The sequence below is a fragment of the Haplochromis burtoni genome, unplaced genomic scaffold (assembly GCF_018398535.1).
Source record: "Haplochromis burtoni strain Fernald_Lab_line unplaced genomic scaffold, NCSU_Asbu1 Contig_110, whole genome shotgun sequence".
In the NCBI taxonomy this organism is placed as follows: Eukaryota; Metazoa; Chordata; class Actinopteri; order Cichliformes; family Cichlidae; genus Haplochromis; species Haplochromis burtoni.
The window spans coordinates 1,261,282-1,278,143 of NW_024582471.1; the positions used below are offsets into that span (position 1 = coordinate 1,261,282).

Here is a 16,862-nt window from a genome sequence, read left to right on the forward strand (position 1 = left end):
GTGTGTTGGGTTAAGTTAAAGAACATTTATTTGGATTTCGAGCTCCAGCGGTTAACGGAGCACGGCTGTTTTCCAAACCCCCTTGGTCCTGTAAAAACAGTATCAGGATACACTCTATTTGATTCAGACCAGCCACTTTGTGTGTATGTGTGTGTGTGTGTGTGTGTGTGTGTGTGTGTGTGTGTGTGTGTGTGTGTGTGTGTGTGTGTGTGTGTACGTATCTGCATAAAAGAGAAGAAGCACACGTGTGTTCGCTTTGCGTGTGCAAAACAGCAAAGGTGAACACATTTTACTGGGGGGGGGGCTGCAACTAATTATTGCTTTTTCCCGTCACAATTTTCCGGAGCTCAGCGTGTCGTTCTCAGATCCTTGTTTTGTCTGACCGGTAATCCAACATCCAAAGACTCACAGCATACAATGATTCACAGGGCAGAGAAAGCAGCATCATAACCACTTGAAAGATTAGGCAGTTGTAAAAAATGATCTACATCTTCTATTGATCATCTTACATTTAATTCTCTTGTGTTCGCACAAATCGCCAGCTTACATTTGGCAATTATGTGCAGAAGAAAAAAAGCCCAGAGACTCTGAACTGCAGCGATGTAAAATTGAACTTCTATATGCAGGAATAGATCCATCTCGAATGCAATGTTCAGCACACTTTCGCTGACTTAAAGTGCACTCACTTGTGTCATTTTGACACTTGAGAGTGAACTTGTGCCTCAGCTCTGACACTTTGAACATCTTCAAAACATTTACCTGCCAACGACACAATCTGTTGCCGTGGTTGCAGAATGATGGATTACTTTTCTTCAGTATCACTCCTAACACACGCCTCTTAAAAAGCTACAGTTACCAGAGGACTCTTGTTTACATTGTGTCTTTGTGCCCCTGCTGTCTGTCTCAGCTGTCAATCCAAAGCTCACAGCAGCTAGCCAGCCCTCCCACAGGCTCGTAAGCTAAAAGAAGCATTTTCATTGTCTTTTCAGTTGGATATTAAGGCTCCAAATGAACAAGCCACTTTGTTGTTTTTAGTCTTCAAAACGCCCCGCTTTGTAATTTTTCTCTATTACTGGCAACAAATTACCACTTCAGATGAAGGGCTGGAAGCAGCAGGTGGAGAGATACCTGTAGCGCTGATTAAACGATCACAACTGCAGGAATGCGAGGAATGTGGATGGGCATTAGCTGTTAGCCGATTAGTGTGGCAGAGGACACAGTTGGGGTCGAGAGCTGGAAGGTCAAAGGTGAAAGGTCAGGTGGTCTGTCTGGAACTTAGGTTTGTATTGGAAGCAGAGGACACATGCAGAAACACTCGCTACCGGGCAGCCTGTGGTGCTTTTAGGATGCCTGAGTGTCATCTTTCCAGAGCTGCTTGAGTGCTTTGATTTTACATGCTGTAACACATTTTGACCCGACAGCTGAATTCATTCTTGTGCCTGTGCTTTATGTAATTTATTTATATTTGCACATGTGCGTATGTGATTAACACCTCTGTTCGTGTAACTATTTGTGAGTACATCCTTCGGCACCTTTAAGGGCATGTGTGTGTGTCCTTTATAAACCAAGCTGCAGCACCAATGAGTGTTAGGATGTATGTCACATGATGGCAAGCACTATAATAACATTTAGTCAGTGAAGCACCTGTTTGTATGTTTGAGGGTATTTATATGCCCTGTGTATGCATGCATGTGTATCACTGACTGCAGTAAGTGTTTCCTTTTTTAATGCCAACCTGTCGCTTAGTGTATGTGTATGTAAACTCCAAAACACACACACACACATATATCCATCACTCACTCCTTAAAAGCAGGGGAGGAGAGGGTGGTTGGAGTGAGGTAGAGATGAGTGGGAGTGATGAAAGAAGGAACAGAAATCTGAGGTAAGTGGAGGTCACTAGTGCCCCCTACAGGCTGCCGGAGGGCTCAGAGCCTCTTCCACCTGACTCGTGTGGATGTTCAAAGCAGACAGTTGAATTGCATCTGGCTCTAAATGTGTGGACACTTCACAAAGGAAGTGTTTTATGTATCCCTGAGAGATGAACCAAGACGGCTGATTATATTTGAGGAAGAAGTACTCTGTGTTGATGGAACTCAATTTTGCAGATGATCAATCTGGCTCTGAAGCCCTCCACCCACAACTTCTGCATTTTGATGATTATATCAAGTACTTAGTCTGCAAAGCAAGTGGCCCTGTGATAGCTTGGCTTAACTCTGTGCTGCCTTTATTTTTTCTGTCTCCTTCTCTGTACAGTGATCTCAGCGAAAACCAGATTCAGGGAATTCCAAGGAAAGGCTTCAGGGGAGCTGTGGAAATCAAGAATCTGTAAGTAGCACTTTGGCAACACTCTCTCTGCTTATATGTGCGATATGGTGTAGTGTGGTGTGCATGCGGTTCTATAGGCGTTCACACGTATGTGGCACCTCCTTTCCGACATGTTTGAGAATGTGCACAGCACCCATTTGCCTGTGCATCAATATTTAATTGTGGTAAATGTCATGTGCCTCCTGCCTGCTGTATTGACTGGCACCGCTGCTCGTTAGCAGCTGTGTGCGTGTGTGTGTGTGTGTCTGTGTTCATGCATTAGAGCGCGGATTACACTGCGTGTGTCACATCACTGGCATTTTGCCGTTTCCTCCCTTTGTTTTGCCTCACTCCGAGTTATGATAATTGTTGGTCATTTCACAGGTAAAAGTAATTGCCCATCTTTAATTCTATAAATATGGATTTCTCAACTTTTAGGGCTTCCTGTGGTTTTTTAAATGTCTTGCAATTATTCTAAAAGGACAGGGCATCGTGTGTGTGTGTGTGTGTGTGTGTGTGTGTGTGTGTGTGTGTGTGTGTGTGTGTGTGTGTGTGTGTGTGTGTGTGGGCATCCATTAGAGTGCGGATGACAGCATGATTTACTGTCCTTATGTCTTAATTAAATTGTTTCAGCAAACCGACTTTGAGAAAGAGTCGGGGGAGAGGGAGGAAGAGGGACGAGGTATAGAGCAGCGCATACAAACTAGATGTCAGAAGAGAGCAGGAAACAGAAATGAACACACAGATAAATGCATTCAGAAATGCAGCTACGAAGAACAAAGCTACCAGGAGACCAAACTTTTTTTAAAACAGAGAGAAGGTGAGGGTGAGACAGAGAGAGGTTACTAAGGAGTTGAGGTGTTTTCACCTGGAGCCAGCCGAAGCCTTAAGATATACCTTTTAAACACCTTGATGTCTTCAGTTTCCCCTTTCTTTTAATTCCGTGTGTGTACATGTGTGTGTGCAGCCAGTTGGACTACAACCACATCAGCTGTATTGAAGATGGAGCTTTCAGAGCGCTACGTGACCTGGAAGTACTGTGAGTACCTGCAAAAAGCAGAGGGTTTGGTGAGCACTAACAGCAGTACAGTATAGAACAGCTAATTTCCTTGTTGACCTTTCAAAGACTGCATTGCCTATGCAGCTCCCCAAAAGGAATGAATTGGTATATTTTGAGCAGTGGCACTAACGCCTGGTTCTGTGGTAATGCTGTCATTGTAGAGGGTGCTTGAAGCAGGGGTTCAGGAAACGAAATAGGAAAGGCAAATATAAAAAGCAGAGAATATGCAATTGTTGTTGGGGATTGTTTCTGAAATAAAGTTAAAGCACGACAGTTTTCTTTGTTCACCAACATCTTGAGGAGAGAAAGAGAGCAGCTGAGGCGTCGCTGGGGTTTTAGATTTTTGCTGTATTGGCTAGCGATTGTGCTTCTCTATCATTAACCAAAACATCTTTAACAGTATTTTCTGTGTCACATTAAGGATCTTTCTAAGAATAGTATGTTCTTTCACGTGCAGGGCATCCAGGATTTTTTCATTTGTAAGATGACATGCAGTCCTGACGTGTCTTGAAATAAAAGTGCCCCTACTCTTCACATAATTTGTTAATGGGGCCATTAGGCACACAGAATTGACACTTTTGTTGTCCTGAAGTACTTATTAATGCCTGTAATATTCATTTTGCTTTGATTTCAAAGTCAGTCAGTACCTTAAGTGGGCACTTTATAGCCCGGCCAAAAGCAGAGCTGTAAGCAAACGTGCAAAGGTATGATCGTTCGATCAGGCAAATAAACTCTACCATCTATTTGTATCTGATTTCTAATGATTCAAAAGATTTTCTGTAGTCTGAGCATTCCGGGAGCGAATAAATGGATTATGTGTTAAGCCGATGTCTAAAAAGAAAGAAAAAGAAAAAGCAAGATTAAAGGCTCAATAGCTTTCCATTAAATGTGATTTATTACAGAGCTAATTAGAAGCTAACAAGGTAGTGCTTTGAACACATTAATATAAAAGAGTTGTTTTTTGATTGTTTTTGTGTTACATTACAAATGCACTGTATGACACTGCAGCCTCTTTCACGGTAACAGTAAAATACTGCGGGACAGATTTTCTGCATATCTGTAATATGCTGTGTGTTCACTTTCTTCTTTAGCACCCTGAACAATAACAACATCAGCCGACTGTCTGTGGCCAGTTTCAACCACATGCCAAAGCTCAGGACCTTGTAAGTGGCATCTCTGTGTATTTGGTACACCTCGCTGCCCTGAGGGGAAGGATTCTTCCCATCCGTGTCCATTTGTGTAACAGATTGATTGATGTGTATTTGCAACTCTCTCTCTCTTCCCTCCACCCAACCTGCTCCTGCCTCCCCTGTCATCACACTTCTTATTTCTCTCCTTCCCCCCACCTGTTCTTGTCTGTCCCATCTCCTCCTCTGTCCCTCAGCCGCCTGCACTCCAACAACCTGCAGTGTGACTGCCACGTAGCCTGGCTGTCAGAGTGGCTGCGACAGCGCCCCCGGCTGGGTCTTTACACGCAATGCATGGCCCCTCCGCACTTGAGGGGGCACAACGTGGCCGAGGTGCAGAAGAAGGAGTTTGTGTGCACAGGTAGGTCGGGTTCACCGGTTTGCTTTGCTGTCTGTTTTGTGACTTCCCTCGGCTCGCTGTTCCGCAGTGGCAAACCCATCTTTTGCTTTGTCTCGTCTGCTTTCTCTCATTACCTTTTTTGCTCATGATTTTTAAAGACTGGGATGAAGGTAAGTGGCTTGTCTTTAACTCTATGTGCTGCATTTCCTAAAATATATATCCTCGATCTGATTTTCTGTACAACACGAGAATAGAAAACAGTTGTAGATAGACAAGGTCACATCTAAGGACAGGATATTTCCCTCACTTGCACAGTTGCTCTAGCCGTGCTGCAGATTTTTTTTTCTTTGCCTTTGGGATTTACTCAAAGCATAATCTGTTATCCGTGGATAATATTGGCCCTCTGTCTCTGTGTAGGTCACCAGTCGTCATCATCTTCCTCCTGCAGTGTGTTACAGTGTCCGGAGTCATGCACCTGCAGTAACAACATTGTGGACTGTAGAGGAAAGGGTCTCACAGAAATACCCACCAACCTGCCCGAAACCATCACCGAGATGTAAGACCTGTGATCCAAGTAAACACGTTTGCTTCCAGCCGCTTTTCTTACACACACAAAACTCCCACATCCACACTCGGAGCAGTGATATTTGTCCTGCTCTTTCACTCTGCGTCTTTCCATTTTCCCTCTTTGTCTCTTTCCACCTTTCTGTTTCACTACTTCTCTTTGTGTGGCGAAATAAAATCACACATCTGTGAAATGAGAAAGCCTGGTCATGCAGCTCCTTCCTGCTTAAGAAAATAATAAAGGAATGACAAAAGAAGAACAATTGAAAGATTAATCTGAGAGACGAGGTGGATCATATCGCTATCTGTAAGTGAGAATCGGAGAAAAGTGGAAGGAGAAGAGCCAGCAGATTTAACAAAGTCCCAAAAAATAAGACGTTGATTTAAGATTTGAGATTTGGACTTCTTGAGTCAGACTTAAATGGACATCACACTGCTGCTCTTTCTCTTTGTTTCCCAACAAAGAGAAATAGCACAACACAATCTTTAAATGTGATAAAGCACTCATGAGAAGACAATTTATCTCAGTCTACAGTTTTTAACAATTGATTTCACTTCATTATAAAGACAGTCTTTGTCTATTAGACTTCTCTCTTCCCAACAGCTGGGCTAAGCTGAAGGGCTGACAGTCTTGAGACTGGTTATTAGATCTGTGGGCACTGCAGAGGCTCTAAAGAGACAGGACTCCCTTTAGACCACGGCCACTGGCAGCGATGTGGTGACCAGAGATCTGAATGTCAGTGAAAATGTAGCCAACTGCAGTGTCAAGAGACAAAAGAACTGCAAGGTGAACGACTAATGTGACAGCGAACGGCAGTGAAGTATACCACTGACCGACATGCATGGTGCAGGTGGAGAACAAAGTGCTGAGTGCTGTAAAAGTACAAACAGACCATAACGTCTCCACACGTCTGTCACTGCATCAGATCGCCCCCTATATTAAATACAGATTTGTGACTGGGACTGAGACATGTCAGTCACACCCAACCAGAGCAAATGAAACATGAGTTCTCAGATGGCATTCCAGCTCTGCCATTAAAACCATTAAAAAAATGTATATTTCTCATTTTTAAAAACAATATCTGCATTATTTTGAAGGTAAAGCTTTGGTTACCATGACTATGAAGACATGAAGCCTAACTTGGACTTCTCGCTCTCAAAGTCACTTCACTGATTTTGAGACCCATTGCTTGCTTTGATAAGAACAAAGACCCCCGTTTAATTTAACTGCTAAAAGACGTGTTTTTCAAGACTCAAGATCAAATTTAGCGTTATGTTTTTAACATCTCTGGGATTTGTGCCGCCCTAGAGCAGAATGGCGACCTGACCCAGCTTCACTGAATTGGATAAAAGTTCTATTTGTCTCCTTTAACTTAAGACTTTTTAAATGCTACAGGAAGATTTGGGGCATAATTTGGACTTCTCTTTACTTAGTTAAGACCTGGAACTCTTTCAAATGGCTTGAAACCTTATGTAAGACCTACAAGACTTCAGACATTAACTTCCTTATCGATTTTAGATTTTATTTGGACTTAACATAGCGGAGCATCAACTTGTCTAAATTTACACTTGACTTGGCCTTGTCCTGATTGATTTTAGGCTTAAAAAGGACTTGTTTCTTTTCACTTCAGACTCAAAACAGCTGAAACCACTATAGAACAGGCACATTATGGTTCGTATGCACAACCAGTCAAAAATGTCAGCAGTGAAAAGTTTAGAAAGCGAGAGAATTTTTCACAATGAAGCTGTTGTTTTTGTTTAATTTGCTGTCACAGTGAATAAACACTTCTTTCTTTTTTTCCACGTCTTTTCACTCTAATGGCATCGTCAGATCGATGCACAGTCAGACCTAATGGAACACCTCCCAGATGTTACAGCTGTGTTTTTGTGTGTCCGTCTGACTGTGCAGATGTTAAAGAGGGCAAAAGATCAGAAAAATGTGGCAGACTTTGGCAGGGCCTATTAAAGGGACTTATCTGGAAAAGTTTCCCCTTAGCCATAGCCCCCGGGGAAAGAGCAGCAGCCAACAATGGAGCAGAGATAGCTCTGTGATAGGGGAATGTTAATGTCGCTTCTCAATGGTCTGTGTGTATGTTTGGTTCCAGACGACTGGAGCAGAACGCCATCAAGGTGATACCAGCTGGGGCCTTTTCTCCTTATAAGAAGCTGCGCAGGATGTGAGTAGATGAGGAGATGCGTGTATTCTGCACCCTGTCAACCATCCACAAAAACTTTTGTTGCCGGCCACTTTCCAGTTTGTGTTGACCTCCGTGCTGTGCTTTCTGTGTTTCTCTCTTCCTCACTGACTCTCTGGTTTTATGCTTCTGCTTCTTGTTCCCTTCTCCTTTTGTTTTTCACAGAGACTTGAGTAACAACCAGATATCAGAGCTGGCATCGGATGCCTTCCAAGGTCTGCGCTCTCTCAACTCGCTGTGAGTATTGTGTGGTGTGTTTATATTGAAGTTGTATTTTTTTTAAACACTCTGAAGCACCGCTTTGAGGGCGCAAAAAAGTTTAAAATCTGTTTATGCTCCATAACTTCCGTTTATTTTTCACTTTTAGCTACTGCTTTTATATTTTATGTGAATAATGCGCTCAGGAGTTTAATATCTGAGATCTGTTATGGCCATAACATACTGAGAAAGAGAAACAGGAAACACAAACACAAACACTTGGATTTTCCCACAACAGTGTAGCCAAATTACAGCAACCTCTTCATTAGGAGTGAAAACACAAAGCAAGCCACACCTGAAAAGATCCTCAAACTTTGGACCTCGCAAACTTTTTAATTTCCCAGTAACTTTGTATAGGAGAGCTCCTTTTTCCTTGATGGCTGGGAACCATGTTAAAGTTCCATTACTGCAGATACGTGACGGGAGCGTGGGACCGAATATGGACAGGGAAAAAACAATAGAAATAGCAATGCACTTCAGATGTTTCATCAAAAGTAATGAATGGTAAATGGTCTGCATTTGTATAGTGCTTTTACTAGTGCCGCCTAGGGACCCCAAAGCGCTTTACACACCCAGTCATCCACCCACTGGTGGAGGCAAGCTACAGTTGTAGCCACAGCTGCCCGGGGGCAGACTGACAGAAGCAAGGCTGCCATATCGCGCCATCGGCCCTTCTGGCCAATACCAGTAGGCGAAGTGTCTTGCCCAAGGACACAACGACCAAGACTGTCCAAGCTGGGGCTCGAACCGGCAACCTTCCGATTACAAGACGAACTCCCAACTCTTGAGCCACGATCGCCAATGAAGCAACAAGATGAAGATTTTCCTGACAAACTCTTATTTTTCTTTCAATATTGTCAGCAGATCATTTCTCTCACCACTGTATCTGTGGTGCTGAAGCAAAGTTTGGATTCTTATCTGTTTTTTAATTTGACTGCAGTACTTTGCATTTTCACCTTTTCAGCCTTTATAAAAGAAAAAAAAGAAAGAAAACCAAGACTGTAAAGGAAAAATTAAACAATATTACAGTGCCTGGAAAACAAATTACCTTCAGCGAGCAGCCAAAACATCTAACCAAGCTATCCCCAAGATTTGGTTTCATCCAAAAATCATTTTTTTAATTTGCAAAAAAAAAAAAAAATCCAGTTGGAATAATAATTTTGTGACACTTATCATCTGATTGCTTGTGGTTCTTTCCTTCTCATTGTGTTTATAAGGATAGAAACTACACCCACATCTGTGGAATAAACATACAAAACATAACGCACAAAACAAAAGCGTATACGTGTTTAGCAAAAGCAGCGGTGCTGCTGGCTTTCTGACTCAGCTCGGACCATCTGCTTTGCGTGTGAAGCTGCGGGAAGGACCGTGGAGAGAGGAGCTGAGGAGGAAGTGAAGGATGGAGAGTTATTTCATGAAGGAGTTACATTAAGGTCTCGTCTCTCCAAAGTCAATAATTCATAAATGCTGAATTGCTGAATGGAGGCTTCTGCCACCTCATTACACATTCGGCACAGAAAGAATGGGACACACCGATTCATGCTGACACACCACATGCAGCATGGCCTTCACATTAAGCCACACTGTGTATTTATTGTGCGTCAGTGTTTGGTTAGAGAGGGTGTAAATGAGCCATAGGTGGCATCTGCGCATGTGTCCGTACGCGTATGCGTGTGAACGAGCAGAACTATATGTGCTGACTCGTCTGCGAGACATAAATGAAGCATCCGCTTCCAACGCCGCGTGTTTCCCAACATCGGTTCTCTCAGGGACGGCCACTCGGCACAACGAAAAAAAAGCCGATCCAAAACACATGTCTTCAGCCTGAATACACAACTCTGTTCACAGGGCATAAAGATGTCTCGTGTGTGTGTGTGTGTGTGTGTGTGTGTGTGTGTGTGTGTGTGTGTGTGTGTGTGTGTGTGTGTGTGTGTGATTGCATCTGAGGTATTTGTTGGGGCAAGGCAGTGGCAGTCTCAGCCTTCTCCTTTTTCTGTAGCACTTTTGGCGTGTTTATAAAAAAAAAAGCTATTCTCTGATAACAGTGTGCATTCCTAACATAACACCACAGCCAGATTTATGGATGTTATCTTAATTTTTTATGATATTTAAATGAAAAGTGATCGTCATGTGTTATATATCATGTACAGCCAGGTACGAAGTCAGATTAAGTGATTGAAACTTTTTTTCCCCCCTGTGTGTTTCTGTGTTTTCTTGAGTAAAAAAGCCAAATGCTTTCCCTCTTAGTAATTTCTGCTGAATTCTAGTTAGTTTGTGTCACTTGTGCAGATTTAATCTAAGACATTTTAATGACCATAATTCTTTAGTATTTGGTTCTTAACAGCTGAGTACTTTAAACTTGTTTTGCTGGTTATACATTTGTGTTGAGGAAAGAAAATGGGTTTAATTATTATTAAAAGTGCAAAATATTGTTCAAGATCATTGTCAGCCGAGTGTTTTCAGAAACTTTTCTTCACTTTCTTCAGAAGTATTTTGTCAATTCATGTTTTCTTTATGCTTTTAAACAAATGCTCATCCAGCAGCTCTGTCGGGCAAAGGTTAACATATCACCTCATACACAAATGGTCCATAGTTCGAATGCTAGAGCCCAGATAAATGGAAAGTAGTGCTGTGGGATACTGCAAATAATGGCAACAATCAAAGTTACTTTTAGTTCCATTTTTTTTAGATGTAACTACTTTTCGTGTTTTACCAAAGATTTCTTTAGATTGCTCAGTAGGTGATTTTGTAGTTGTCAGTCATTACCAGTACCTTGAGCTATTACAGCCAAGGTACTGGGCAGCATTTACAATAAAAACACAACGCACACAAAAAATCATGGGAGCTGTATTCCTTTTTTACACGAGTTTACACCAAATGCACTCATATTTTCCCACATTACCACTTTAGAAAATATTAATTTTGCAATTTTGGTTGAGTAAAGAACCAAAACACTGGAAACAGACACAAGACAAAAAGAGAGGTCTGACTCCCTGTACGATCTAGGTTGACTGTTGTTATTAATGTTGCATTTGTTTTCTGCAGGGTACTATATGGGAACAAAATCACAGAGATCTCCAAAGGACTCTTTGAGGGGCTGTTCTCTCTGCAGCTACTGTGAGTAGAAACACACAGACGAGCACAAAATCAGTCGCATTTGCATCTCATCGATATTCAGCGGAAAAGTGCTTACCTCAAACATTGTCATCAGAGTTGAGGCATCATGACTGAAAGCCGTCTTCACTGACTTGCACCATTTGAAACACTCGTCAGAGAACGATAACGGGGTGAGCCTTCATTTCCATTTCTCCCACTCTCTCTCCCTCTCCTTTGTTCTGTCACTTCAGGTTACTGAATGCTAATAAGATAGCATGCCTGCGCGTGGACGCGTTTCAGGACCTTCACAACCTCAATCTGCTATCACTGTATGACAACAAGCTCCAGACCATCGCCAAGGGGACTTTCTCATCTCTAAGAGCCATACAAACACTGTACGTATGCACACACTCACACACACACACACCAGACTTGTAGAGATAAATAAGGAAATGCAGTAACCGGCAAGCTTTATAAATGAACAACCGCCGACATAAACAAAAATCAATTACGTTTTTGGAATAACGTACCAACTGTTAAAAAATACAATTTTTGTCTGTACAGTACAACAGCAGTTTCTTTGCCACTGTTAAGAATTTAACTAACCTCTCTTATAAATCCGTCAGTCAACATGAATGCTTCAAAATGGGAGGGAGGCAACATGCTCTCAGTTTTATTTCTTTCAAGAGACTCAATAGACATTCAACTGAGGAACATCTTTTTGGCTCTAACTATAGTCTCCTGTGTAGACACTTATTGCTCTGTTTCTCATCACTGGTTAGTGATTATAACAGAATATAACAGAAGAATAATTATTGTTATAACAAAGTGATAAATATACAGACTCCTTGCAGTCACACACCTCATATCATTTTTAAGAGAAATAAATCCAGGTATTTGTTCTGGTCCTTTAATTTAAAGAATAAAATAAAGGTTTTTGATGTAAACACTGTTCCAGTATCAGTCTTTGAGCTGCTGTTCACATACATGGTGCTATTACACGCTCCCATTAGGCTTACCTGAATGTGTTTTGTATGTTCTGTGTGTCTCTGTGCAGTCACTTGGCGCAAAACCCCTTTATCTGTGACTGCCATCTGAAGTGGCTGGCAGACTACCTGCAGGACAATCCCATCGAGACGAGCGGCGCCCGCTGCACCAGCCCTCGACGGCTCGCCAACAAACGAATCGGGCAAATCAAGAGCAAGAAGTTCCGCTGCTCAGGTACAGACACGCACACACATGCACTTCACTGCATCTACACACATACAGTAGCTTGCACAAATATAGCTAGTGTAAATATGGTACATAGTAGAGGCTAATTCTTTCTTCTTTTTTTACATTTCTGATCTACATGCACACACAAGACAAGCTGACCTCTCCTCTCTTTTCATTCTGTGTCTTCCTGCTGGGATTTTCCCTCAGCCTCTTTCTACTAACCTCATCTCCCTGTTGTTTTTAGCGTTTTCTGGGATTTTCCACACGTTTCATGCCAAACCACAGCCAGAGTGGGTTGTCTTTTAGTGTAGCTTTTTTTCTTCTGTTTTTCACTTTGACTCTCTCTGTCTCTCTATTAGCTAGAGAACAGTATTTCATCCCAGGTATTGTACAATGAGCATGAGTGTGTGTATGTGTGTGTGTGTGTGTGTATAAACCACTGTTTGCTCACTCACAGCTGATGCTTCACACTCGCACATCCTCGACGCTTTGAGTGACTTGCCCTGTCCGACACCTATTCAATGCCAAAACATGTTCTGCTAATGGTCTGTCATGCATTATGATGCACCGCGTCTAACCAGACACCAGATAATCACACTCTTGTCCTTGCACTGGGTTTTCGATGGTTAACGCAACCTTGATGATCGAGGGAGGAAAAACAGTTGGATTAACAAGCTTGGGTCGCTGTCAGCTGGGCTCTGTCTGTCTGGCTAAATGAAAGGACCCTGGTGCAGCGATCACAGAGACTATATTTAATGCCAGTCCTTCTTGATTCTTAGCAAATCTAATGACAGCTAATGTATGAGCGTGTGTCTGTGAGCATCTGCGTTTGTTTTTTTCGCTGCAGAACATCAAAAGGTCACACAGTCATCATGCTCAGAGGGGTGCTGGGAAATATGTAAATGAGACATGCATATGAGATCAGTAGCAGGGCTAAAGGCGGTCATTACCACAGCAGCACACAGAGGGGCCACGAAGTGTGTTGCATGAGAGAGCGTGCGCGCAAGCGTGTGTGTGTATGCGCGCACTCACTGCAGTCATTAACTCTGTAGCTCACCGGGGGGACAGAGGTTTCAAAGCCCAGATACCACATACGGGGCAAAGCTGAATAATTTAAGAACATTTTCGGTTGAAAAGTTGAATAAACATGTTTTATTCTGCGGTCCAACCTTCATATTGCGGCTAAGATCAATACACCTAAAATCCTCTCGTTTGCATTTACGCTGTTGTCTTATTTCAGATCCTACCTCATTTTTCTGTTGTTGCAAATGAGGCTCTTTTATCTGTGTATGTATGCTTTTTGCCTCACAGTCTCCCCAGAATAGGTTTAAATCGCGCCGTGCTTCGACTGGAAGAGGCCGGGACGTGTGTCGATAAATGTACCCGTTCTGTGTCACGTCACGCCAGCACGATTCTCGCTATTCACGAGTCATTAGTCCTTTAAATGAATCACTGCCTGGGGTCTGAACACGGACTGCAGCACAAATTGCAGCTTTTTTTATTTGCACTCAGTTTTTCATCAGCTTTTTCCCTTCCTGTTCAAATAAACGAGTGAAATCCCTTCTTCTTTCTCCTACTGCCTTTCTAACACACTCAGGAGTACACCATGTCAGCTGTAAGTAACACACACCCCCCACACACACACACAAACGCACAAGGCTCTTCGTCCGCTCTGAATCCCTCACCTCTCGTCCCTGACCGGCATCTGACCTTTGACCTCAACTGCAATGACCCTTCTGTGACTCCTCTTGTCTTGTTGTTCACCATCAACAACGATGTGACGAGAATAATAATTACAATTTACACTTTAGCGCACAATGGTTCATGTATTTTTATCTTGTTTATATACCTATGGGGTGTGTTGGAGTGTGTGTGTGTGTGTGTGTGTCTGTGTGTGTGTGTCTGTGTGTGTATTACCCAGAAGTCAGGGCTTCTCTTGCATTCAGTGCTGCTGTAACTCTCCTCCCACTCCTCCGTAACAGCTGCCCTGTTCCTGCTCTGCTTTCTGTGATGTAGATGTCTGTAGATGTTCCTCGAGCCTTTCCCTCTATTCCTGCAACTTTTTGAACACCTTGTCTGATATCCTCCTTCTTATCATTTTTCCTCTCTGTCCTCTCTATTCGCTGCAAATTACACATTTTCAGTATCAGGTGGCTTCTTCGTTCTTCTCTCCTCCTTTCTCCTCCCACTTCCTCTCCTATGCCTCTTTTCACGCTCATTCTCCCCTCAGCTCCTTTCCTCCCTTTGCTCTTCCTCCTCCTCCTGTCTCCTCTGTCCTTCCCACCCCTGTGTTCCAGCGGAGGAGCAGTCAGTCAGCAGGTTGTTCCTTTGTGCTTGATCTAACCATGTGGCTGCCAGGTTCCTATCGTGGAACATGGTTCTTTCAAGCACCATGGAACGGCCCTGCAAAACCCTACAGCATGGCGCAAGAGACAGCAAACTCCTGTCACTCCCTGCAAGAGTGTGTGTGTGTGTGTGTGTGTGCATGTGTGTGAGCTTGAGTTAGAGCCTCAGTGTCTGTACATTATGATAGATGACTACCTGTATGTGCATGAGCATTTTTCTGGTGAGATCTCAGCTTGTTTGTAGTCTGACAGGGCAGAAAACCTCCAATATCTTTGTTCTCGTGTGAGTGCATGTGCGTCTGTGTGTGTCTGTCTTGATCTTCACAGTCTGTGTAGCTTCCTGTTATTTTGATTCCTTTAAGGCTGCGAAGCACAATGCAGCATTTTGAGCCAAAGCTTATGGGGATTGTTGCAAATGATTGTAATCAGCTTTCTTTTCCTATGACGAACAAAAAAACAAAAAAAAAAGCAGCACAGCCCTTGAGCAGTGTCTCTAAATTCTGCTATTGTGCTGGTGTTTCTATCAGGATCCGTGCCAGTAAATGCTGGGGTTTGACTCTTGCACATTTAGTGACACTGCGGTTATGATTGTGACCAGGTAACGAGGATTACCGTAGTAAGCTAGGAGGCGACTGCTTCGCAGACCTGGCCTGCCCTGAAAAGTGTCGCTGCGAGGGCACCACCGTCGACTGCTCCAACCAGAAACTCACCAAAATACCTGATCACATTCCTCAATACACCACCGAGCTGTGAGTCACGCCGTGTTTGTCTGCTACAAAGTGCATCTATGTGTGGGATAGAAGAAACCTCAGAGCCTCTTTCTCTTTGTTTCTAACCACCTCTACTTTGCTCTGTTCTCAGGCGTCTGAACAACAATGAATTCAGTGTGCTCGAGGCGACGGGGATCTTCAAAAAGCTGCCTCAGCTGAGGAAGATGTGAGTCAGACATGTCTTTAATGTAACAAGGACGTAACGTCACGAAGTCACACTCGGGTCACACAGAGGAAAACTGCGACAGATGCGGATATAGAAATTAAAATGAACTATGTGTGTTTCTCTCTATACACGTAACCCCCCACCCCCTCCTCCCACCCCCTCTTTACATCTCTCTTTTCTTGCTGCTCTCTTACTTTCCTTCCTCCTGCTTCCCGCTCTGTGTAGTAACCTGAGTAATAACCGTATCACTGACATAGAGGAGGGAACGTTTGAAGGAGCTTCAGGGGTCAATGAGCTGATTCTGACCTCCAACAGACTGGAGAACATACACCACCGCATGCTGAAGGGACTCAGTGGCCTCCGCACACTGTGGGTACACACACACCCACACACTCACACATATGCATATGTATTAAGTATGCCAGCAATATCCAAAGACGTTCCCACATACTGTGACACTGTCAAACACAGAATAATATGAGCATGCATAATTCACCAGGTAACACTGCATATTTAGGTTTATGTAATGAGCTTCAGTTAATAGGTAATACGATCCACATGAGGCTGTAAAGATGTTTATTAAGGCATATAATTTTACATTTTATCTACCTTGACAACAATCAAGGGCCCATGCCATTTTTTTTCCAGGGGTCAGGGAATAAACCACCATTAACTGTTAATTAATATATAATAATTAAGACCCTAAGATCCTGAGGAAACCAATGCAGATTAGATTTTTTTTATAAAGTCAATAGTATCAGTCTTAATAAAGCAAAACTAAATGCTTATTCAATTTAATATGAGCCACTGGTTAAACTCAAAAAGTGCAACTGCATTGGTCTCATAAACAATTAGAGGAAGGTCAAGGCTTTTAGTGACATTCCTACACAGTTATAAAGTGTTAATAAGTGTTACTGTTTATGATCTTTAAGACGTATGTAGTGTTATGTACATATAATTTATAAGGAATTATGTGGGGATTTTTTTAGTTATTAGCTATTAGTTAATCGCTATTAACTACTGCAAAGACCTGAAAATAAGGTGTTATCTCATTAGGGTATAAACATAAGTGTATATACTTAACTGTATATACATGTATACTACATACTTAACTGTAGTACAGGTTAATTCATTCACTTTTTTCCTGTGTGTGGGTAGCATGCTGAGGAGCAACCGCATCAGCTGTGTGAGCAACAGCAGCTTCGTGGGGTTGAGTTCGGTGCGTCTGCTGTCACTCTATGACAACCAGATTACCTCCATGAACCCCGGAGCCTTCGACACGCTGCACTCCCTGTCCACACTGTGAGTGTAAACAACACAACCCACAAATGTGACAAATATAAATGCAAAAAATAACAATAA

At 42.7% G+C, this 16,862-nt stretch overlaps 1 protein-coding gene across 10 annotated transcripts in view; it reads left to right on the top strand.

The window, feature by feature from the left end:
* The window catches only part of slit2 (slit homolog 2 (Drosophila)), a 100,869-nt gene that overhangs the window by 60,138 nt on the left and 23,869 nt on the right, over nucleotides 1–16,862 (top strand). For 5 of the 10 annotated variants that reach the window (XM_042223393.1, XM_042223396.1, XM_042223398.1 and 2 more), the window contains exons 5-20: nucleotides 2,254–2,325; nucleotides 3,272–3,343; nucleotides 4,456–4,527; nucleotides 4,749–4,912; nucleotides 5,050–5,061; nucleotides 5,309–5,447; nucleotides 7,561–7,632; nucleotides 7,816–7,887; nucleotides 10,954–11,025; nucleotides 11,256–11,399; nucleotides 12,062–12,225; nucleotides 13,817–13,834; nucleotides 15,163–15,313; nucleotides 15,426–15,500; nucleotides 15,726–15,869; nucleotides 16,659–16,802. In XM_042223393.1, the coding sequence (XP_042079327.1) occupies nucleotides 2,254–2,325; nucleotides 3,272–3,343; nucleotides 4,456–4,527; nucleotides 4,749–4,912; nucleotides 5,050–5,061; nucleotides 5,309–5,447; nucleotides 7,561–7,632; nucleotides 7,816–7,887; nucleotides 10,954–11,025; nucleotides 11,256–11,399; nucleotides 12,062–12,225; nucleotides 13,817–13,834; nucleotides 15,163–15,313; nucleotides 15,426–15,500; nucleotides 15,726–15,869; nucleotides 16,659–16,802 (1,587 nt within the window). The remainder of the gene's footprint in view (nucleotides 1–2,253; nucleotides 2,326–3,271; nucleotides 3,344–4,455; nucleotides 4,528–4,748; nucleotides 4,913–5,049; nucleotides 5,062–5,308; nucleotides 5,448–7,560; nucleotides 7,633–7,815; nucleotides 7,888–10,953; nucleotides 11,026–11,255; nucleotides 11,400–12,061; nucleotides 12,226–13,816; nucleotides 13,835–15,162; nucleotides 15,314–15,425; nucleotides 15,501–15,725; nucleotides 15,870–16,658; nucleotides 16,803–16,862) is intronic. The other 5 variants (XM_042223395.1, XM_042223400.1, XM_042223397.1 and 2 more) reach the window with 3 other exon arrangements.